The sequence below is a fragment of the Stegodyphus dumicola genome, chromosome 9 (assembly GCF_044657685.1).
Source record: "Stegodyphus dumicola isolate Sdum_Otavi_A_Nest chromosome 9, ASM4465768v1".
NCBI classification, from domain to species: domain Eukaryota; kingdom Metazoa; phylum Arthropoda; class Arachnida; order Araneae; family Eresidae; genus Stegodyphus; species Stegodyphus dumicola.
Window position 1 is genome coordinate 4,124,525 of NC_140776.1, and position 26,319 is coordinate 4,150,843.

The window sequence follows — 26,319 nt, forward strand, 5'->3', positions numbered from 1 at the left end:
TCCAACCGTTATGTTATTAGAAGCACACATAAACATTTATTCAAATTTGATAATGTAATGTACTATCTTCACGAGAGTGTTTTAGATTTAATTTAACTTTTATCATACACAAATCTCTGTGGAGGATCCGAATAATTTGTTGACTCTATCCGAAAATTCTTGTTTCCAAATACGGAAATGCTTACTCCAAATACAGAAAAGCTTATCTGTGAAAAGGTTTCCAAAGGAAACTAGTTTCTGCTCATATTGGATACAGGTAAAAAAAAAAAAAAAAAAAAAAAAAAAAAAAAAAAAAAACGCCCTATACAGTCAGCCGGAATTGTAAGAATTATTAGCATTTAGTGGTTTTATAAGCGCTGACTAATGGGTGACAGTACTGAATTGAAAAATACGTATAATTCTAAAGTTAAGATTGGCACTATAATTCAAATTGTTGTAATTAAAGGGGTTAATATCGGCTTCTGGTTGCAAAATGTTAATTTAGTTAATCATATGGATTATAAATTAAGAATGCAGATGACATACAATTTGCTCAAAAGAAAAATAGTAATAAACATTTAAAAAATGAAAGAAGGAAAAAAATAAATGCATAAGACTAACAAAAGGGTTATCGATAAGTAATTATAATTTTTCTTTTTTTCCAAGTATTTTAGCTCTGTTCACAGGAAAACATTTTAGGTTTCGCACTTTTAACGATTTAACATTATAAAACTTTTTCCACAAAAAATGAAAGTTCATTTAGAATGTGTAATAGTAGGATCTGTGAAAGTACAAATGATCATTTAGAATTTCTATTATTAAATTAGAACCATCCCTGTCGTGTAAAATTGATGAGATGCTGCTCTTATTGGAGATACAGCACTATCTAACTAATACAAAATTAAATTCAAAGCTTTGCAGCATTTATAATTTTAAGATATCTCAAGGTTATGATTGTATGCTATTAGTTTGCTTAAAATAAGTTACCTGTGTTAACGTAAGTTTAAATTAGACTTAAAATAAATTTCTTAGCTTAATTAAATTATGCCTATCATCTTCCAGAGAAAAATCTCAGCAAGCGAGGGGTACTAAAATTGGTTAAGTTAGATTTTTTTATGATCTTACAAGAGCTATTTGACCTTAAAAAGAAGGAATGCTTCCTTGGAGGAATGGAAACGGGATCGTATTTATGTTACACTTAAAAAAAACCCACAAAAGCCAAACATGTAACTATCCCATTTGCCTAGGATCGGACCCGAATCCCAGTATTTACATGTTTTATTAGCTCAGCCACTGCCCGTCCTCAAAGATTGAACATAAATAATTGCACTAATAATTTTTATTTACTTACTTATTTTGGGCATTCAGGCTTACATTATGGAAGTACATAATTTTATATACTATAAATATAACGTAAATGTAATCAGTACGGCATATTTTATTTGATTCCGGAGACAAGTACCCGATTTGCCATCTCTCAAGACGCTTATATTTATGTCACGTTCCCATTTCTTTAAGTCTAAATACTTTAATAAAGTTGAACAATTTCAGTTCATTAAAAAAAAATTCAGTTTATAACCTTATTCTCAGAGAAATAATAATACTCATTATGTAAAAAATGGTTTAAATCTTTTTCTAAAATAAAGAAAAGTTTTTAAGACTTATTTTCATGCATTTCGTGAATTCTAGGCTTAGATGAAAAGCGTTATTAAGTAGCAATTTTTATTTAACGTCTGAACTGAAGGTATTGATCGAGTGGTTAAAGTCTACTTAATACTGGTACTTCATCACTGGTTCGAACCCAGGCTGCCGGATTGGCTGCATGGTTGGTTTATGTGGTTTTCCCATGTGCAACATGATTACGAGCAGGTTTCCCCATGAATTCCTCTACGAAGACAACTTTCCCATTATGCAGATGGCCCTTTTGTGTTTTGCCATATGCAGATAACTAGAACCTTAATAAACCATTAATCACATTGTTCAAGAGCTTTTCTCTATTCTAGCAAGTCTCTATTCTGAATACATTTTCATAAGTTTAAATGTCGGATAGGTAAAGACATTTTTCTTCCCTTTTTCTGTAGCTAACTAGAATTTTGCTATACTCGTTTTCATTAGCATATAGTTTATGATTTTTATTTTGTTCACATTTTTTGTAATAGATTTATATCTTTCGGTTTCTTTACTTTAAAAGATTGACTAAAAAGTTTTATTTAAAAATAGGTGTAATATCTTTAACAGTAAAAAATATTCTTTTAAGTAGCCTTTCCACGAAAAAGATTATTCAGAGACTGATAATTTTGTAAACATTCCTAGTTTGACAGCCGTCCTTCAATGCGGAAATAAGAAACACATTTCTTCCTGCCACTAATGAGAAGAGCATCTGTAAACATGTTATCGATTTTATAACAAAGTATTTTGTTTACAGATGTGGTGTTTCACTGTGAATCATACTAACGGCATCATAGTTCCGTCCTCTACTTGAGTAAGGGTTTGCCGTTTGTAAATATATTTTCAAATGAAAAATAAGTGTTTAATTTTCTCCTTTATCTGCAACGGCCAAGGGCCACCCACTTAACTATAAATACCAGTACGGAAATTTTTCATTTAGCAATTCAGAGTCTTCAAGTGAAAGCGACCTAGCTGAAATTTTAGCAATATGACTGTTGGTCATCCTGGTAAGAATTTTATTTTATTTTATTTGTAACATGAACGTCGGAAAATCGAGTATTATCTTAGACAATTTTCAGTTGTTTTATTGAAGGATTCTGAGTAGAAATAGTTAATCCGAATTCCGTAACCAAAATTTAAAGCATTATTTAACGCATTATATAAGAATTTTCGTAATTTCCCTGATTCGTATATCAGTATCTTGTTTGAGTCCTTTTTTAATTGCTTATATTCTAAAGATAGATGCGATATAATTTATGCATATTCTTCCCGCAGTTATTTTAAAATTTATTCTAACTGAATTTGGATTTTCGAGTTTTGCGCTTCACAATTAAATAGATAATGATTTTATAAACATTTACGTTTCATAATGCAGTCATTTCTCTCTAATATTTATAGCTTTTACGAAGCTTAGAGCTATTCAATTTTTATAGAGAATCTTATAAACTGAATCTAAGCAGCACATCAGTTAATTCTCTTCTTAGTCTTTTAATGGTGTTATTGGAACCAATTCATTTCCAGTGTCTATATCCCAGGTTACATATTAATAACATAAGGAGGTTTCGTGATGCCATGAAAACAATAAATATTGTACATTTTAACAAACTCAGGATTAAAGACTAGTTAAGCTGTAAAGATAAGCTTTTATATTTACTTTTTAACGGTACTGCTGCTTATGTAGTTCGTGGTATTCTTGATACTGTTAATTTCATATTTCAGCCCCCTTCCTAAATTAATCTTGAAATCGTAAATGCACTTTAAATAAATAGTAATTTATCCAAGTTAAATCCTACTATTGTAGCTGCAAGCAGAAGCAATGTGTATTGATATAATTTACAAGCAAAGTATGGATATTTAACGTCTCTATAGCTGTTGTTCAAAAATCTAAGTTAAACTGATTAAGAGCAATTTGATTTTATAATGTTCATAAGATGCTTTGCTAATGTAACAGAATACTCAGTATGCTAAAACAAAATTTCCCTTCTTCCTGTTGAAATGATTCCTAATCAAGGAAAGACGCATTTTTTTAACCAATAAGGAAGTTTTGTTTCCATTAGTAAATAGTAATGAAGTCTGCAGTCTAAATATTTACAGTTTTCACTCTCTAAGTTTTTAAAGCTAAAATATTTTAACTCAAATATCCTCTGCAAATTAACTAGTATTGCTTATTTTTTATTCTTTAAATTTTAGGGAAATTCACTTAATGAACAATTAAAAGTAACCTGCCTTTTGCTTCATTTTCATACTTGAAAAAAAAAAAAAAAACATTGAAAGAACGATAGGAGTACTATTAATAGAGAGTGTAACATATCTAAATTTTCGATGCTAAGAAATTATATTCAAGTAAAGCCTCCCAACTATTAAAAAAACAATAACAGAACCAGAACAATACTAGCAGATAATTGTTTATTGATAAAATTTAATCAGTGTTCTTTGTTGCCTGACAAAGTTTTAGAAACTGTTTTTAAATCCGAAGTTTTTTATGACGTGTTAAATTTTACTCTAAATCTAGAGATAGGTTTATGGCACTATAAAGTAGATCTTTTACCTATAGCAGTGCATGATTTAGGTTACTGAAAATGAAATGAAGTAATTTTTTAAAGGCTCAAGTTTTTTCCGATTCACAGTTTTTTCTTGATAATGTGTTTACAAAATGCTTAGTTTTATGTTTCTCATTATTTTTGTCAGAGAACAAATTATTTAATTGATTGGTTATGATATGTGTTCCAAAAATAATTCAATAAGTAAATGGAGATTAGCAATTCAATAAGTAAATTGAGCTTTTAGTTTTTTTGAGTCTTACTTCCGTTTTCAATGCCCAGATCCTTTGATGGTGAACATTATCTTCCAAATGGGTAAAATGTAGGGTTAATTCAAATTCACAGGAGAGATTTCATATATTGAAAACATTTAGTAACACAATTAAAGTTACAAACACATTTTTATTTTCATTTTTACAAAATACAGTATATAAAGCGAAAATTCTAAGGCACTACATTCAAATCAAAACTTAGAGTTCTCTACCACATTACAGTTACAGGTTTAGAGATGGGAGAATGTTCGAGATATTCTCCCCCTTTTGAGATTCTATATGCTTTTACTAAATGCTTAAACTTAGGCAACAAAATTTACTTTTTATTGCCTTCGAAAACATGAGCAATGCTTCTTTGATTGCATTATCAAGTTATTTAATGTAGTAATTACGCCATTGAGTAATAATGTTTACTAAGTTTATAAAATTTTAAATAATAGTGTAAATTAAATAAAATTAAAATTAAATTTTAATTTAAAATTTAAATTTTAAGCGAAATGTACTTTCGTTATTTTCATAATTCATATTTCCTAGTAACGTATTCTCATTTCACGACTAATTTTCAAACTACGCATTGTGAATTAAATTACCCAGAAAAATTATATAATGCAGTTTGCGCAGTTTGCACGTGCATGAAATGCTCCTTCGTTTCCAGATATAAAGACACCACAAAAAGGACTTAATTTTTTAGAATTTAGTTCAAACCAATTATATATGCAACAATATTATACTAGTAATACAGTAAATAAACACGAAAAATAAACATAATAATATTAACTGACTAAAGATAGAGCATTTACTCTTCACAATAACAGGTATGAGCGAATTTTAAAAAAATGCTATGTATAGACATAAGCATCAAAACAATAAATTCTTGCTAAGAATCCCTACTTCAATATGCGCTTAAAATACTTAATATTACATCTTATTAATTAGTTAATATAATTTATTTATTATAAAATAGGATATGGTTATTATAGCTCTATCTTTAGTCAGTTAATATTATTATTAACTGTAAATTATATCCTAATTAATAGACTGATAAAGCTAAATATTAAATTTTAAAGCAATTTACGAATTCATAATAACTTTTTTTCAATCTTAGTTTTATGGTAAAATATTCAATTAAATTCTTTATATTCTTTATATTTTATTATATCGAAATATTTCAGATATAGATATATTATATACCATAAATTTTCTCGTCAGTTTTAAATCTTAAGAAAAATAACAATTAATTCTGAGTATTAAAAATATTACACCAGCAATTTTCCTCAAAAATACGTTGTATAACCTGGATAAACGTACCTGGACAAAAGGTGTGCTTTAACATTGTTCCAATAGGAATTTAAGAACTTTCTAGAGTATATACACAAAGTACTTATTTTTAACATTTTATTCAGAGTTTTCTCTCACCTTTTATAGGCTCTTTGGCACATGAACAGTGAAATCGACTTCATAATTATAGTTTGCAATCTCTGATGCAAACTATGCATGATCTGAGATAAATGATAATCTGAAACAAAGAATAGAAATAATAATGGAACAAATTAATAAAAAGCACTAGTATAGCAAAAGGTGGTAATTAATTAAAGAAAGAGGAAAAGATTAAAATAAAACACGCAACTAAGATTTGTGGTATTATCAATATTGAGTATTATTTTCCTTTAACAGTATTGTATAAATGATAGTATTTTGAATAATATTTCTTTCTGCATTATAAGATTAGATTTTTTCTTTAAAAATGAGTAAAAACAAATTTTTCTTTACGCATTTATAAGATTTGATTTATAAAATTAACTTTTCGCTTTTAACAAGCAAGTTGTTTAGGTACAAAACTATTATAAATAATACAAGGTAATGCAAAAGACCTACGCATCAAAATTTAATTGCAGATTCGACAATGTATTTTAATTGCATATGGCTTCAATAGAAAACGCTCATCTGCTATTACAAGTAGTATATCACTTGAAATTTCAGTTGTAATTTATGCTGTTTTCTATAAAAACTGTTTGTTTAGTGCAACTGAAGATGAATTTTCCCCAAGTAGAATGAAGTTTCATGGTTGAGCATTGCAAAAAATTTTGTTGAAGTTTTTAAAAATGATTACCTCAGATGTCTTGAATCCAACAAGATAATGACTTTCTGCTTGGTAACCTGATATCGAGAAAATGGAAGCATTTAATCTAGGAAATGGAATGGCTACATGTCTCTTTTTTGCGGAAAAGGGCAAATCCAGAAATAGTACGTTGCAGTCACAAACAAAGAGTTGCTCAGTATAAAAATCTATTCTGTTCTGGAATAACTAACCTTCATCTTGCACCAAAGAAACAGTTTTTAAAATGAACATATAAACTGCAAATAAAATTTTTAGTGATGTATTATTTGTACACAACACGGGTGCAATCCGTGAATCAATTTTTCATTAATACTCGTATACATTAGGGAATTATCATAATTTTTAAATGTTTAATGGTTGCAACGTTTGCATCATGCATTATATAGTAGGATTACCAGATGAGTTCCACTTGGACATTTGAATCCACAGCTTTTTCTCTTGGTCATCTAAAAATATTAATACAGTATATTTTTGACATTGTTTATATTTGACATTGTTTATATTGTCCTGATATTTTTTACTTTCTTGTATTTTTTATATTCAATATGATGTTTTCTCCTCTAAAATCATTAGCATATAGTGCTAAGGACAACAGAGCTACTTTTAGTAAAAAATTGCTCTAACTTGTGTTAAAATGAATAAGGTTAATCTTAGTTAATAATGTTATTTGTAAAACATTCTAAAGGTTAACAATAGCACTAAAATATTAAAAGCCAATATCGACTCAGTCCCGAAACTTGGCAAAAAACTGCTTGCATGAAGTTGCTGTTTACCCCTTTTGTTTACATTTGTGTTTGCTTTCTTCAAATGCAATGTCAATGTGAGCTTATTTCCTTTAGAAAATTAATTCTTCTAAACTTGTAAAATTCCTTTGAACATCAAAAATCAGGAATTTCTTCATTAGTTATTTAAAATTTAATGTAGAAATAATTATAACATTAATTATTTTTGACAGTTTTCTATTCTAAATAGTATAATGTTACAATAATGCAATGAATATATCTGCACTTAAAAATAAGAGTTAAAAAGCTAGTTTGCTCATGTAACATGAAATTGGGAGGGGGATTAGTTTAAAATTAGTTATTAACATAAAACTCCCTAATGAATGCATTGCTCTTGTTAAGCAGGTAGCCTTTGCAGAATTTAATAAAGTGAGTATTATTGCACTACATAAAAATAAATACACTGTAGTTTTAATGCTGAAACTGATAGTATTTCTGCAGTTAATATAAAATGGTTAAGCTATTTTGAATATGGCAAAGGACCCTCGGGATATCTGCTTAAGAAGAAGAATGCTTTCATGAAAACAATTTTTAGCGAAATTGGCTTTTAACTATTTGTAATTAGTACATATATTAAACAAACTTAAAACTCTCATAGACTACCTGATAATGAACTAAAAGCAATTTAAATTTAAAAAAAAAAGAAAATCTGAAACGTTACAGATTTTAAATTACATCCAATGATTAAATATCATGTTATTCGCACTTAAACCAAAAAATTCAGTTCAAGAGCAATATCGCAAAATAATTTTGAGCATATCTTTAGAATTTCCGATACACAGTCTCCCGCGCTGGAGATAAAAATATGTTTTTCTGTACAACGTTGTCATTACTCTGTTTGAAATCCTTGAGTTTGTTAGCCAGAAATTCGTTAAGGCTTTAAAAAATATGAAATCAAAAATAAAACAAATTCCAAATTTCAAATTTGGGCTTCCAGATGCCCATATTCGCAGTAGGATTAAATCATTCAAAATTGGATGGCTGTAGGTACCGTTGTTTTATCACAAGGCGGGAAACATATATACATTTATACAGATTCTTCATTATTTAATTTCTTCAAATATAATATAGGGCGATATTATTTGGTGGCAACAGTTTGAAAAGTGATACAGCCTTTTAAAGATTTCAACGCAAAACGCCAAACCGAAAACAATAGTCCTTCAGGGTTAAAGCCCCTTTGGACTAGAAAGATTTTGACCGTTTTCAAGTGTAGAGTTTATTTTGGGGAGACCATTAGGAAGTAAATACATGTAAGTATAATAAAAATTGTTTTTAAAAGTTACCGGATTTACCTGCGTAATATTTAGAGTTCTTAAAGCGTATAATTTTAAAAAATATGATTTACTGACGTAGTAGACCTATACGTACATTTAAAAGCGATTTATTCATATCCTAAATGTCTGTGGGTATTGACAGGCGTAGTTCCACAAGTCTATGTAGATAAATAATTGAGTGGAACTTACATTGAGTGGTACAGCATATCATAAACTGGGCAACTGACTTAACTACTCTTATTCATTTTAGCGAAGTGCCTCAAAAACAGAGAATGATAGTATAGTTTATTCTGTAAAATACTGAAAAGCGTGAACATTTCCATAGATGAAAAAATGAAATTGACACAATAATTAAAGACAGACACTTTAAAGATTCAGTCTACAGAATGTTTTTGTAAGAAAGGAGTTCTACCAGAGTAGTAATTTTTTTTAGCTTAAAACCCAAAGTTCCCGCAAAGTTGAAAGGTAATCTAATTGTCTTCTTTTCTCCATTTTTTAGCTATAAATTACAATACAATACTATAGGCTCTAAAGGCTAATGTATTTATCTCTGTACTCATTTTTACTGCTCGCGGTCGAAAATTTTAAGCATTTTGAAGTAAAGTGTTTGTTAACCCACATAACGTTTTCAAAAATGGAATCATCAGTTTAAGTGGCTCAAAATATTTTTCAACATTTTTGGAGTTATGACGTATGAGATGCTGTTAAATTGCAAATGAAAGACGTGCTGCAGCGAATTGTATCAAATCTACGAGAAAACAGTCTCGGAGTGAGCAAATCTGATTACATTTTGAAAGGAACAGAAAAATGTTTTAGGAAGGGCGAATTCAGAAAGCTGACTTTTTTTACTATGTTAAAACAGAAAAATATCAAACATTGACTGCAGATATTATTGTTGACTTAGGTAATACCATAGAATACAGAATAACAATCATTAATAATAATATAAAAATATAATTGAAGAGACTTCTATTGGTAAATTTATTCATATATTTTTGAATACATTATTCAATATCAAAATTGAAATATATTATTTAACAATTATTTAATATATTATTATTTCTCAAGTTTCAGACTGTGTAAACTGCTAACGAAAAAGAGAAATTACACATGTGAATATGGTGTTTCTTGAAATAAAAACTAATTTGAAATAAAAATATTATCGAATCTTACGTAAAGAGGGGTTAAGGAGCTATTACTAATTACTTCATTCATGGTTGGTTTCTAAATGATTTCAAATAAGTAAAACCAGTTACGATTTTAATAAGATAAAATTTATTTTGAAGGTTCTGAGAAACAAAAAAATTCATTAATATTTATGTCACATTTTTTAAAATATAAGCCCTCCATTTCAGAAGTAATTTCACGCTAAAGTATTTCGAACGATAATTTAAATATTACGTAATTAGATAACTCTCCCTCATCAATAGATTAGTTTTTGTGGAGAGTCTAGTTACTATAATGAAGAACCATGCACAGTTTCCATGTATGTGATAGAATATTAAGTTGAGATAAGTTGCTACAAAAGCACGAAATTTGACTGAATGTAATATTTAGTTGGGAATTATTTTATTTTAGGTTCAATTTCGGAAGTATTGAGGAAAGTCTTCGCACTTTTTTTAGCTGCGAACGTTACTGCGCCATTTACCTGCCCCAATGATGGCAGCACCTTCTACCATGCTGATGTCTCTACTGGCTGCAGAGTAAGTGTTGTTATTTTTAATAGCTGTCTGTTCTAATGATTGCTTTTATGTATTATTATTAATGATGCTAATATGTATTTCCTTTTAAACTTCTATGCGAACATTTAAGGAGAAATTACCTGAAAAGAATTCATATTCTATATTCTAATAATACTAGAAAGCAACATATTGAAACGATATGAACAATATGACCATTTATTATAATAAATACGCTTTAGTACTGCCGTAGTCTTTTAGATATTAGTCCAGAAGTTTGTTTCTTGCTAAAGTAATTAGGATATACCTGATGATATGCTATAAATTTTTTTAAAAAAATATTGCTCTTAGAGAGCGAATGGCAGTTATTTACTAAGGTGTCACTAACATATTGTTACGAATTTGGTATTTAAAAAGCTAATGTTAGTTCAATTATAAATTAAATGGTTTTATTTCTCGCGCAGTGCAGCGCGTGACGAATATTAAAAGAAAGCTAAGCCGGAAAAATTAAAAATACAAGAGCGCGTGCGTTAAATAAATAAATATCTCTTTTTGATTTCGAGAAAGTGCTGGAAAATTCTAGCGCGTGATTTTAAAATCTTATAAAAGGAGGAAAACATCTCAGTTTGTAGTAGTTGCTTAGTTTGTTGTTGTTTAGAAAACTACTGTTGTTGATTGTAGCGAATTCGCGGATTAGCGTTCTTTAGCTGTTTTGAATTACGTTCTATTGGACATTTGAGTAGTTAAAAGAAAACTACTGTGAGATATTGTAATACTGCGTGATAATTTGAGAAAATTTAAGCATTTTTGTTGTGATAATAATATTTTTTTGTTCATTTTTCATCGGACTTGTGCATTCATTTAGTAACGAATCCGTACGCACGCAACAATTTTTGGTGTCAGAAGTGGGGTTTGAATGCCAATAACAAGAGCGATGGAAGAGCAGTTAAGGCAATTGATAACAGCCTTTGCCTCGTTTAAAGAAGAAATGAAAGAAGAGATGAAATCTAGCCAACGAAAGATGGAAGGGGCCGTCAACTCCGTTAAGGAAGAAATGAAATTGGGCCAGGAATCTGTTAAGGACGAAATGAAAGCCGTTCAAGCTGGTCAAGAAAAGATTGAAGCAGGTCAAGAAGAAATGAAAAGAGAGATTACCTGCATAATAGAAAATAAATTTGAAGCTATGGAAGGCAGAATTGACACAGTTGAAAATAAAGTTGGACAAATTGAAGAAAAAGTTTCTTCAACTGTGGGTTTTATATAGATCTGCTTTCATCCGTGTGGGTATTTGTCGCGTGGGCACACACAGTGGAGTTATTCTTATAGTGGGGTTAATTTTGTGTTAATTTTGTCGCGCGCGCTTTCGGTCCTTGGGCTTTTATAAATTTTCCCTTAAATTATTTTCATAATATTTATTATTAGCTCAAAGGAGCTTTAGCTCAGAAGGTCTATTAGTCTCAGAAAAGGATTTTGCGTTGAATCACTGTAAAAGTCTGGATCACTTTTCAAATTGTTGCCACCAAATATTCCCTGCATCAAATTTAAAGAAATTAAGTAATGAAGAACTTGCATGAATGTATGCTTCGTATTGTAAAAAAAGGGAATCTAAAGCCATCAAATTTTGAATAGCGTAGTCTTCCATATCAAATTTTGAATAACTTAGACCTCGACCAGAATATGGGCACATGGAAGACCGATTTTTTAATTTCGAATATGTTTTATTGCTTATTTCGTATTTTATAAAACTTTAACGAATTTTTGATTAACAAACTCAATGATTTCAAAGCGAGCAATAACAACACTCTATAGGAAAAATATTTTTATCCCCAGCGCGCGATACTGTCTATCGGATATTCTAAAGATATGCTGCTGATAAATATTTATTGTGTATTTCAAATTTTGAAAAACTTTATTAAATTTTTGATTAACAAACTCAACGATTTCAAAGCGAGCAATGTCAACATTTTTTGGGAAAATAATTATCTCCAGCACGTGGACTAGAAAATTCTAAAGGTAATCTGTTTTTAAACATTTTTAGTCCAAGGGAACATTAGTCCAAATGCCTTCGAAACGTGTATGTATATGCAAATAAAAAAAAAAAAAAAAACTCCCCTTTGGACGCAATATAAAATCTGAAAGCTTTCAGATTCTTTCTCGTAACATCATACATAAAACGAAATTTACCTCTGAAACATGAAGATGAGAAAAACGTTAAATATAAAATTTGGAACTTGAGCATTTACAAATAGTAACTTGAAACTAATGGCACTTTGTCTGTAATTTAAAAGATACCTTAGAAATACGCATTCGAAAACTCAACTTGTCTAGTTATGGCAATATTTATATACATATACACAAAATAGGGTTTACTTAGATTACCGTTATTCTGATAATATGGAGACGAAATTTTTTGTTTGTTTGTTGGAACAATTCCTGTAGATATGAGCGTCACCTTGATGTTCATTTCTTTTTCTGGGTTTGTGCAAAATTTTAAATTTCCTTTGCTTTTGTAGAAACTTATGTGATCACAGTTTGAATTACGACACTGTTTAATTTAATATTCCTCTAATCTGAAAATACTAATTAAACCTTCGAAAATATTTAATATTGCAATATATTTCAAGCATCGTCCACAGTAATTACTCTCGGCTGTTAAATTTGATTCTACCGTAAAGTTATTATTGCAAGATTTTCATTTTTCTTGAAACACGTATATCTACTTTCCAAGATTTAAAAAATGTTCAATTTATCAGAAATTTGCAGTTCAATTAAGAATACACATGCAAATAAATTAAGGCGAAATTTCGTGTCCTTGATAAAAACCTACTGGACAAAAGCGCACACGACGAAAGCCCACGTAACTCCACTGTAAGTTTTCGTGGATCTCAATAGACATATGTCGCTTCAGAAAGTTCTGCGAGAATAAAACCTAAGCTTTCGAACTATTTGATATTTAAGAAAAAATTAAAAGCAAGATATTAAATAAAAGTGAAGGAATTACTATTTAAGGACTTAGGATGAAAAAAAATTATATGAGTAACTATAAAGTATTTTTCTTTGCCAAGCAGACAGGTAAAATTTGAGAAAAATTCCAGTATTTTTTAACTGGTTTGCTCTAAATTTTGATGCAACTTCTTATGGATAATTTTAGATTCATCTAAAACTAACCCTAAATTTTAATATATTACAGACCAAAATGAGCTATACTTTATGATACAGTAGTAGTATCTATATTTAGTATATTTTATCTAGTATTTAGTAGATCTTCTGCATATTATAATTATGAGTGTCTCTTTTACATTTAATTTTGGATGAGTGAATTTATGTAGAATTTCCGTTTGCTTTGCAATCTCTTCCATGCTTTTAAATACTCAGTTTGTTAAATAAATAATAAAAATAAGTAGAAGTAATATAAAAAATAACTATATAGGATTTTTGTTTCTTCCTCTTAATTATGCTTGAGTTTTTTATAATTTAAGAAGGTTCCAAATGAAAATTGAATTACCACAATATTCTTTTTTGCATATATAATGAAGTAAAAATGAAACATCAAAACAGTTTTCGAAATTGCTCTCTCTAGTAAAACTTCAAATGAAATGTAGTATCAAGTACACATCATTTGCTATGCGAAAAAAAGAAAATACTGGCTTGCAAACTGTATTAAGCATTCGAGAAATCATTCCAAATAAGTCTTAGTTAAATTTAATTTTCCATATTTCTATTATATTCATGATTCTAAGAGCAATTTAAGTTCCAGAGAAAATACTATTCGTTTTTCTATAACGCATCCCATTTTGAAAAACGCGAACCTCAGTAGACTATGTAGAAAACATCTGTTTAAATATACTACATTTTTGAGGAAGTAACTGCACATTACTCGTACTAATACTTTTGTTTATATTTTCAGAAAATGTGACTATACTGTATTTCTGCACAAATTGAAATAGATATTTTAAAGTTGTATTTTACTGTTTTCAGGTATATCATCTGTGCCAGTCTTCTGAACTTCAGACATTTACGTGCCCTGATGGAAAAGCTTTCAACTACAATATATCTGGTTGCGAAGATGCATCTACGTTTCACTGCGCAGAAAATGTAGAACACCATATCCACAAACGTTCCGTTGAATTAGTTCATACCATTTCTCTAGAAGCTGCAAAGAATTCTTTCTTAAATTTGATAAAGTCTGTTCAACCATTAGTAAATCAAGCCATTAAGAATGCTGCTCCAACAGTTTATGATAAGATTCAGTCATATTACATGCCCACACTTCAAGCCATAAGAGATGATGTTTTACCAATTGTTAGAGAAAAGCTTCTACCTCATGTTAAAAAAACTTTAAACTATTCTAGCAAATTAAGCACTAGACTGTTGGAGAAAGCTTACCGATCTTATGAATTGTCAAATTCCACACACATCAACATTGTATCATTCTCCGATGTAGTCCGTGATCTTTCTAATGACATTCAACCTGTGCTGAAACTTAGCAAATACATGTCAGAAAGATTGTTTCAGAACAAAAGACTTAAACGCAGCATTGACGAAGAAGTCCATACCATTTCCCTTGAAGCTGTAAAGAATTCATTCTTAAATTTTGCTAAATCTGTTCGACCATTAGTGAGAGAAGCCATTAAAGATGCTGCTCCGACGGTTTATGATAAGCTTCAGTCTTATTATATGCCCACAATCCGAGCCATAAGAGATGATGTTTTACCGATAGTTAAAGAAACGCTTGTTCCCCATTTTGATAAAACTTTCAACTACGCTAAAAAATTAAGCACCAGACTAATCAAGAAGGCTTACCGGTCTTATGAACTCTCTAACTCTACTCATATCAATATTGTATCATTTTCTGATATAGCACGTGATGTTTCCAACGACCTTCAACCGATACTGAAACTTGGCAAATATATGTCAGAGAGATTATTCCAGAGCAAACGATTTAGGCGCAGCATTGATAATGAAGAGGAAATGGGATTTATTAGGGAGAAGAGGCAGATTCCTGAATCATTGTCTGGTTACATAGAACCTCTCTTTAGGAGTATTTTAACCGGTATTAAGGATATATTTATGGGAACCCAGAATACTTTCACGAGTAAGATAATCCTTCCAATCGTCTTCGACATGGCTGAAAATCCTGAGACTGTGTTTGATCTAAGAAGGCTATTCTGGTCTATTAAAGCTGCAGTTGCACCTCTTGTTTCAGAGATTCTGAGTCTACAAGATTTTAATACTCCGGAAGGAACCGTAATTCGAATTCCTCAGGCTTCAATAGATGCTGCTAGAAATAGACTAATCACCGAAACAAAGCCAATTGTACGCAGAATCGCTGAAAGGCATCTTCGTAAGATTCTCCTGACAGCAGCTGATAATGTTCCACTCATTATGGAAACCCTTCACCGATTACAGATTTCTTATGACCTCAGAGATGGAGAATTAGGTAAGAGTATTTTGGATTTCATCACCAAGCATGGGTCATTGCTGAGAACCTCTAGTTCAGCGTATGTGAATAGTTATACTTTAGCAGAAATTAAGAAGGATTTATGGCCCATCAAAGTAAATCTCTTCAATATGCTCGTTGACTATCATACACGTACCCCTAATTCTTGGTTTGGAAATCTTTTCAATACAAGCCTTCAGTCACCCATTCCTTCAGCTGGAAGCAGGGTGTCATACGCAAAACCTGCTCAGAGCACGTATAAGCGACCATTTCAGTCTTTTAGACGCAATATAGTTTCTTAGTTGAAACAGTCGGATTAAATGTGAAAACATTTGAATCACTTTGATGTAACAACAGACTTTTAAATTGAGTGATGTATCTCAAATGTTTGTGAATAATAAAATTCAATGGAATAACTATTTGTTTGTGATGTCTAAGAAACTAATTACTTTATTTTCATTCATTCTGTAATTAAAAAAAATAGCATTGCATTAGTAAAAGAACTATCAAATTCACATCTTAACTCTCTGTATATCAGTCTTTTGCAGATGTTTCATGATTACATGAACCTCATTATCTTCGTTTCGTAGTACAGGACGAATTTTATATAATAAAGTTGTTTAATATCTCTATCTCTCTAAATCGAATGTAATATGGCTTTATATGGCGGAAAAGCTACGAAAGAAAGTATATTGAAATGTCGTTACGTTTGGTAAAATATAGTCTTAGACATACGTTACTTTAGTTAAATTATTTAAAATTAATTAAAGATTTCTTCGCAAATTTTATTATTTAAAATCAATAAATCTTTCTGACGAAAATCAGGTAAAAGTTGGAAATATAAAATTAAGCTGATGTTTCAACGGTATAGGATTTTTTATTAAGCTAAATATACTTAGAGATGTATTAAAGATTAATGAAACATTGCGGAACTTCAGAATGTTTTAAGCAGGTATTTTTATAATGATAATAATACTTAAAAAATTTTAAAATGTGTTCCATAGATGGATGGTACAGGAATTCAAAAATATGGTGATGTAATACTAGTGTAATAATTCTGACCTGCTCCGCTACTACAAAATAGGGAAGGTCATCAATCTTGTATTAAGTTAAGAGGACACTTAAATAAGAAATCTACTAGAAAGGAGGTGCATATCCTTTTCTGTATATTCTAAAACATCTGGATCCTTATAACAATAGGAAGCTATAATATATGATAGTGGTAATGTTTAAGATAAGAAGATTTATTTTGCGCAGCCTGAAATCTAAGACGCTTCTGGCCTGTTTGGACACAAAATTCAGTATTATTTGTTCATTCCAGTTTTGTCCACTTTCAAAGTTATTATAATCTTTAAACGTCAGAGATTACTTATTTTTATTTTACTCCTCTCATAAATACAGATAATGCCAAATCATGTTTAAAACAAAATTCCTCATGTTAATCACCTAGTTTAATGTATTAGATTAAATGACATATCTAATAACATATAGCACTTCTAATATATCGAGCTGTGTTTAGTTTGCTATATCTCATATATTTTGGAAGCAGATTTAAGTATAGAAACTGCAGCTAAGTAAAAATGCACAATTTTTTTTTTTTTTTTTTTTTTTTTTTTTTTTACGTTAACAAATTTACCTTAAACTTCGCGTTGTACCGACAGTACAATGCGATTTCAGATATTCTATTTCCATTATAAACATAAGGAAACACTATTATTTTGCCGTGAAAAATTTTATTTTTGGAGTTCTTAAATATAAATACTGTTTGAAGTCTTTTTTGATTGTTTGTTTGTGGAAGATATGGATAATAGCGTTGTTTTATATCAAATTTATTGTAGCTTTTAAAGTAATAAATTCTGCAACTTAAATATTTGTTTACATGCTTCTAATATATAAACACACTTAAGTTAAAGATACGATTATTAGTTTGCTATGTTGCGGATTATTGAAATCAGTCTTAAGTTTAAATGATTCCCTTTTGAATGTTTACAAAAATTTTCCTCATAATTACTGTAACTCTATTTATGCATTCAAACCTTTAATGTTTTATTTATAAACCCTTAAAGACAAGCTTTCTATTTCTTAAATCAGGCTGACTTTGAAATTGCTGTGTACCAAAAGTTATTATTTAAAATTATTATATTTTTTAAAATTTAACAGAAATCAGTTTATCTTTAGATAAAAGCAAGGCAATTTAAAATTCATGAATGGATCCCATTCACAAACATGCAATGTAAGTTAAATTTTAACAAAGAAAGCTTATATCTTTAAACAAGCAGAAAAAAATTATATGAAATGAAAGCAAAGGAAGAAATAATTATATCGAACAAAGAAATAAATTATATCATGATTTAAAAATCAAATAGGGGAATGGAACATTATTTAATCTACTCTTTTGCCATTCAATGGCAAATGAAAATGCCATTCATTTGCCATGAAAGACTTTACTTTTGAAATTCTTATGATAAAGCCTTTGAATGTTTAACTGTTTGTAAAATGTATTATTAATAGCTTGTGTAATTTCAAATTAAATTTTGCTACTTAAGAATTACTGCATACATCCTTGTAATATAAAAACCCAGCTGAATTAAAAACAGGATTAAGTTTATTTATGTTGTGCATTATTGAAATCAGTCTTTGTATTTGACTGACTTCCTTATTACAGATTTATAACAAATTTTCCTGACAGTTACTGCTATTTTTTCATTTAAAGATATTTTTGTTAGTTTATTTTTAACTCAGATAAAATTTCTGTTCCTCAGATCAGATACACTTTCAAAGTCCTGCGTAATAAAAAGTCTTACAACAGCACATTGATGTTGGTATTACACAGATAAGATAACCAAAATTGTACTTCCCTAACAGAATTTTCTCCACATTTAGAGAAGATGAAACAATACTTTTAATTTATAAATTCATATCACACTGATATAATGCGTCAAGAATAAATTAAAGAACTGAATTACAATTACGAAAGATGAAATTATTTGTAATCGAGTGTTCTCTAGGTTTTTATTGTTGTTCCATTCCGATTGCACTAAGAACACGTACGCTGGAAAATAAATATCTTATTAAATTACTCATGCAAACATAAGTATACATAAATATACACGTGAAAAAGAAGGTTTTATAGAAAATGTATTCTTTTACATAGCAGGAAATCATACTTTTATTATAAAACTATCTCAAATTTACAACCAAGTTGAATTATTGAATCACAAAAGAAGTTAATATTACTAATTAAAGTCAAAGGTTTTTTTTTTTTTATGCTCGCTGAATAAAGCTTTTCTCAGAAAGAAGTTCGAGGGGATCATGCTTCCATTTTTCACTAAATGGGGAGGAAGCACCTAATAGAAGACCACTCTTGCTTACAATGAAGGGACGGACAGTTAAAACCATGCCTTCCTGGGATTCGACCCGAGCCATCGCTATGGTAGTCAGAAGAGTCACTAACCTCTATATCGGTTGGGTGCCTTAATACAGAGCATTAACACGGGAATACCTGAGGATTAACGCAGAAAATTAGAAGATAATGTTTCCTCTTTGTTTGTAATCTTCACCTCTGGTAAGAAATTGTCACTTCAACAATCACAAAATGTATACATCTATTTAAGCTTACAGCTCGTGATTCTCAGAGAGGATCCAATCACCGAACATTAGAAGTTCATCTAAGGTACGATTTTTAGAGGCAGGCATTCTCCATGCATAATAAATGCTGGCTTTTTCTTAAGGAACCTTCGAAGAAGGAAAGAAGCCCTGGTGTGCGATGAAGTAATTAATGAATAATCTGTTTGATTCTAATAAAAATATATTTAATTTAATATGCTACAACTAAATGAAAATTATCGAAAGGATTTCTCGTTAACACATTTCTCGTAAGTCAACAACAAAGTTTCAAAGAGCTTTTACTCCTAAATATAGGTATATCTTATGTCCTTAAATCTATGTTTAATGTTATTTTGTTCCATTTATCACATTAATTGATACTTCATCAAGTCTTTAAATTTACAGTTTTACTGATATTCTTGTTAAGAAATTTAATTCACTTTTACTTCAACACAGTATGAAACAAAAAACATATGTACCTAAATATTGTCTTCAATCAGAGAACTGACTAATTGCATAACACTTTAAATAAATTTGTCCCTTCTGATCAGTTTTATACCAAAATTCATTACTGAACGTTTTATAACATTTACGTTATTTTTTTCAGACATACAGTTAAATTGATTTTCATAGAATTTACAAATAATGTAAAAATAGAAATTACGCAAAATGCAAAATAGGAGTAATGCAAAAATAGTACCGGAGCCTAATATCTTTTCCTTTAGTAGTAACACGAGAGAGAAAAGATCTGGCTGCTGCATTTTTTTAAATTTAATATATTAATCGACCTCTATCTGTATAATTTTAATCAAATTTTCGTTCTTTTTCCATACAAAATGAATACAAAAAGTGTGACTTACCTTTAAAATAATCCTTTCTGGAGAAGTAGGATTACACAAAGGATTTATGTTTTTCCACGCAGATAATTACAAATCACTGAGATATTGTAATCTTCTCTGAATCAGCTAATTAATATTAAAAGAATAGCTCAAAATTTTATTGATATATCATGTTCAAATATTGGAAGTCTTCTGTGTCAACCGAAACATAATTTGTATGCACTTTTATTCTTAGTATAAATACAAAAGAATATTAACTCCATAAAGCCTTTAAATTCAGCAATATTTAAAAAATTTAAATAACAATAATAATAAATAAGAGAAAAACTTCCTTCACGGATTACTTCAATAATATTTCCTAATCACAAAAATGTTTATTATTTAGCCTAAACACAAACAGAGCTTATATCTTTGAAAAAAATGCATTAGAAACTGAATGATGTAATTTATAAAACTGGAAGAACGGCCAATAATGTATATACCTCGAAATTTTATTTCAAAGCTTCAAGATTTAAATAAATAGTCCTAAACTACTGACAGTATTGTATTTACTACTTTCGGGTAATATAGTACTTTGCTTTGGTTTAAACTCATCACTTTACTTTGTAGAATCATTAGGCTATTTTGATGCTGTAGACGTGAGAAATGAGCACTGCTCTAACCGGGACACGAAAACTAGACCTCTCGAATACGCGCCGAGTTTGCTACCGTTACACCACTAAGGCATGCAGAAAGGACGGAGAAAAGGCCTTATGTACTCCCCCTTTTTAAAGGATGACTGGTTATTAGGAGACCCATTCGCCAAATTCTAGTGGTGATGAATCATCATCCACGACTTTATTTAGTTTGTGCTCCACTGTTGGGTCATTAGGAATTTTTTGAAAGCAGAAGACGTGAAAAATGAGACTCGAACTTGGACCTCTCGTATATGCGCTGAGTGTGCTAAACATTACACCCCGAAGGCATGCAGAAAGGCGGGAGAAAGTACCTTATAACTTTCTACCTTATTTAGAAGTCCTCTTTTTCTTCTGTGCTGATTACACTAAGTTATCCTCCGGCTTTTCCTAATTCCACAAGGCATTTTTTTTCCAGCAAGATATTAACAGTTCAGACCTAACTTTACATTCAATAGATTAATTTGCAGACAAATGCTCTTGTGTTTGTTCCAAAACTGCCCTTCTAAATTCAATCAGATTTTTCTCATGAAATTTCTTTCAAGAACGTTAGTAAATAAACAGACTTTATAAGTTCTGAAACTAAACTTCTAGAATTGCTTACGTCTTTTCTTAGAATAATCGCAAAATTAGGTTTCCTTAAGCGTGTTTTCTGAAATTAAGTATTTTCTGGTTTTCTAAATTATCATTATTTTTCTTTTAGAGGTTTAGTTCAGGAGATTACTCACAGTTATAAATATCCCTTGTTTGCGTAAGATATATCAAACCATGTTATGTGAGGAATCTTTCTTTTCACATTTAACTTGTTCATATTACATTACGTTTACAGTTTTAAAGCTCAGAACAAAAATGTTGATATTCGTTTTAAAAAGTTATATATTACCAGTTATTAATCTTGAAGTAAAATCTAAACTAGCATTACTTATAAAATAAATGAATGGATTTTCTCATTCACTTGTTCCCAATTCACTTAGCAGTTAACTGCTAAGTTATTTATGATAACAAAATGCTCGATAGTTATCTGTCTGAAAAGGGGAGGCATTGTTGGATTACTTTTAAACGTGGAACTAAATCGTATTTCTATTATATATGGGGAAAACCACTGATGTCTCACAGAAAACCAAACAAGCAACTTATATAAACAATAGGACAGATTTATCACTAGATAACAATGAAACGAAGCCCTTCAAAGAATTTAGATGACTGTAACGTAATGCTTCTTTGCTCTAAACTGTAATGTTCCACATAAAAGAGAAATTGTTTTTTAATTTTTTAAAATTTTTTTTATTTATTTTGTAGAAGCTGTATTCCACTTCCTTTGATTTGTCATTAATTTGTGGTGGAAATGAATAATTTAAATTTTAGATATTTTAGAAGTAAAACGAAGGTTACGTCCACATCATTAGCCAAAATCTAATTATTTCACATTATGCCTGATCTCAGATATCATTCACTTTCAGTGTTTGACTGCAGGGTTTGACTGTGAAGATGGTTAAAATCGTTTTCTTTTTTGGATGTTTTTTCGAAGACTTATTTTATATTTATTCCATAACTGCAGTTATAATTTGCAGTTCATATTTGCAGTTTTTATTCATCATCTATTTTAAATTATTCCCAGTTCATAAATTACGAAACTAATGTAACCATTAGTGAGAGTTCATCCTGATGCATAAGAAAACTAAAAATATTTTCACACTCGCAATAATGGGAAAACAAGTCATGGTAAATCTAGCGCGGTAGAATAATAAAAAACAGAAAGACGCTTTTTAGTCTTAATACTTTGGTATATGATGTTACAGATTCTAAATACTTCATCTCCAAAAATAACAGCATATTACATATTTCAGAAAAAGTTCGAAGGTAAGAAAGAAGTTGCGTAACTGTTGAGAAGCCATGATTTATTTATTTATAATTAAACACCAGAACTAAAGCAATAAATTAATTTTAAATGAAATAAGTATTACAGTGAGGACAAATATGGTTTAATAAAATGAAAAAATGGAAAAAAAAAAACTTATGCCGAATTTACAATTTTCACTGCAAAATGGGAATTAACTTTAATTGCTAAATTACTTTGACTTGCGTCAATGATTTTAAATGTGCTCAATATATACAACCTTTGTCTGCGAATACCATACCATGAATGCTTAATTACGAGACTGTTGATGCGTTAACAGCATATGTAGCGGAATTATGCAGCCTTAAATTTAATTTTGGGTAAATCAAATATTAGATTAGTTTTAATTTCAGCCAAAAGCTTGTGCATTCTGCATATTTCAATTGAACCTGAAATTGAGGTTCCTTTCATTAAATAGAGGGATCTGTATTTAGCAAACATATTTCAGATAAGAACATTTTGTTTCGGTAATAACTACTGATCACTGGTAGTTCAATCCTGATTCTAATTGCGGTGAAAGGGCTGACAGAATAGGAGTTTTTGTGGCTTTCCGCATGTGTATCCTGAATACGATAGACGCAAAACGTCCTCCACGAAGGCGTCCCATCCCTTTAGTAAGAAGTCCTTTCAATGCTGTATTATAATCTCAGTAATCACAGTCCCAAAAGCTATTGGTTTCCTACAAAGTCTTCAGTTTGATGTGCTATCCTACATATCCGGCTGCCTCCGGTGCTAGTACTTCAGGCCCCTTGTACAACATTTCTGCAATTTGTTCACTTGGCTCTCGAAATCCGGCTTCTACCTGAAAAAAAAAAAAAAAAAAAAAAAAAAAAAAAATTATTTGCGTAAATTTTACAAGATTCCCAGTCTCTTTTATTTGATCAAAAGTAGTTTCAGATCACTATAATGGATTCATTGGATGGAACTTAATCGTATTTGCACTGCAGCCGCATCTTACAAGTACGCTCACATACTTACATTGATTGAATGTCTTTGCAATTCCAAATTTATAATTATAACTATGTGTATGAAATGGCAGCTTCCAAATGGAATTGCGCAGTAAACTTAACTTCTACTAATTAATTCAACTAATTAGTTGAAAGTATATAACTTCAAACCCTAAGATTAATTGTCCACCCTCACCTATCAGTATCTTCAATCATTTCATTACTAAATTAGACTCAAATATTCAGCACTCAAGTTCTCAGTTCACCGTTATGCTTTTGAACTCTTTTCGATAGCTGTAAATTTGGCATTTAAAGCCAAATCATTTATATCGTTCCTAGCCTGAAATGTGTAAACGTTACCTTTAAAGTCTAAACCATATGCATTATTTTTTCCTTCCCTGTGTTAACTGTTACTGCTTTGAAGACTCACCATATAATCAGCACTCACCTATCAACAGGAATCGTCTATCATGAAACAATATAATATAGCAGCAACACGTAATGAGATTATAACGTTGAGAATAACACAATATATAGTTCACGTTATCCTGCTATAGGAATTGATTAAAAAATAAGGATAAGGATTTAATATATTTATCAAGGGACGCACATTTCGGATGAAAAAAGGAATTAACACATTTTTACATGAATATTACAAATAATGGACAAGTTTTCGAACCAGAGGATATCACCTAATGTTGGTTTAAGCTTCCTTCATTTACATAATTGCTCATTTAAAAATCTCATTAATGAATTAATTGCGAAGTCTTTGATTAAAGAGCACATTGAAAATAAACGTACGCGTCGTATAGTTCCTAATGTTGCATGAAAATGTTTAAAAGCATATACGTAGTTGTGAAAATTGTGAAAGATTAAATTATAGTATCGTTTGAAAATTTCAAATAATAACTAATATAGAGCTAAAGTTGTTAATATTGCATTTTTTATTTCAAAACACCGTGCGTGAGAATATTTTTAAATTTTGGAGAGAAATAAATTCTAGTTTGGTTAGAGGTTCATGAATATCATATCCATGGTAGCAAATTAAATAAATTGCATAAAAAATAAAGAAGTAAAATTAAAGAAATTTATTCACTCATTTTTAAACTAAGAAATATTCTACTCACGAATAAAAATTTCGAGATATGCAATAAAATAATCAAACTAAAACACTTTTCGCAACATATCTTTGCAAAGACGTAATTGTATCTATTTATATTTAGCTTTTTAAAAAGTTAAATACCTAATTTCATCTCATTATTTTTTTATAATTTTTAAGTAAAATATTTAATCAATATGAGTGAAAAAAAGATGAGAATTTTGAATATTGCTGCTACAAATAGTCGTTAACTTTGAATTAATGGTTTCACTGCAATGGCCAACCCGATAGGTCATTTAGCTGGCTCATCACTGAGAACATTGAAGATGAGACCGAACTGCGAGAGAAAGAGCAAAGCTCCATCCATGTTTTAATGGATGACGGATCCGAGGATCTTCTATCCACCTTCATCCACTTCGCTAATTTGTTAACAGAACTTCTTATTCTGCACCTCTTTTTCTGTGAGATATTTGGCTCGACAGTATTTTAGGTGACTGCTATGTCGCAAAGACATTAAACACTTACAAACAGAGCTGGCTTCTCCAAGATCCTAAACCAGGTCTAAGGTTATGACAGCCGATTCCTTCTACTAGACAGCGACTCCTTTACAAGTATATATAGGAAATATTAAACTATACTGAACAAATTAAACTCTCAAAATCTAATTCGTTTATAAATTTTTCAAAATCTACTTCAGTTAGAAAAATATACGTTTGCTTATATTTTGTTTATGTTTTCCCCGGATAACGAGCAAAAACCATGGTACAACTAATAGGAAACAGAATGGATGAGAGTATATGAAACAGTTACATGTAGAAGTTAAACCAGCACCTTTGTAGTACTGTACGTGACTGAAGTATTGCTGTATCTAGTTAACTATTAAGCTTCTGCCCCGATTTGGAATTCTGAAAGAAAGCAGCACACAGGGAGCCGGAGCTGTACGAGTGTGTCCCACGCCTCATCCCTTGCTACCAATTTCTCACGAGGATTTAGGGTCGTCGTCTTATGCTTAAAAACAACCATGCTTTCTCTGAGATTCGAAATCTAGGCCTCAAGTACAGCTGTCAACGTCACTAATCTCTATCCCGTATGGACGCCTAGGATATGAAAGAATGCAAATATTAATGATAATAATTATAAAACTAACTGATTCACCTATCATATTTTTCTGTACTAGCCCTGTCAGATTAGCGCCTTTGTTAATTAAGTCACATTATGTAAATTTGTAGAGACAGTAGGTTAATTGGAAAAGCCTGAGAGATGAAAAATGAGCAACCGCCTTCGCCGGGAATCGAACCACAGACCTCTGGAATACCGGCCCAGCGTGCAGAACCACTACACTACGAAGGCACGTTAGGAAGGCGCGAGAAACGCCTTATAAATTATTTGGATTTCTAATGATCGTCAAGACTACTCGACACATTTTTGGACCTAAGCACAAGAGCTTCTACTACCAGCACAAGAACTTCTACTTCTTCTACTACTTCTTATACGACGGTATTCA

At 30.2% G+C, this 26,319-nt stretch overlaps 1 protein-coding gene across 1 annotated transcript; it reads left to right on the forward strand.

The window, feature by feature from the left end:
* Positions 1-2,461: 2,461 nt before the first annotated feature.
* On the forward strand, positions 2,462-16,172 carry LOC118192857 (uncharacterized). The gene is made up of 3 exons (XM_035363879.2): positions 2,462-2,654; positions 10,213-10,337; positions 14,292-16,172. Exons 1-3 carry the CDS (start codon positions 2,636-2,638, stop codon positions 16,053-16,055), a joined length of 1,908 nt encoding a protein of 635 aa, XP_035219770.1. The 5' UTR covers positions 2,462-2,635; the 3' UTR covers positions 16,056-16,172.
* Positions 16,173-26,319: the final 10,147 nt, after the last annotated feature.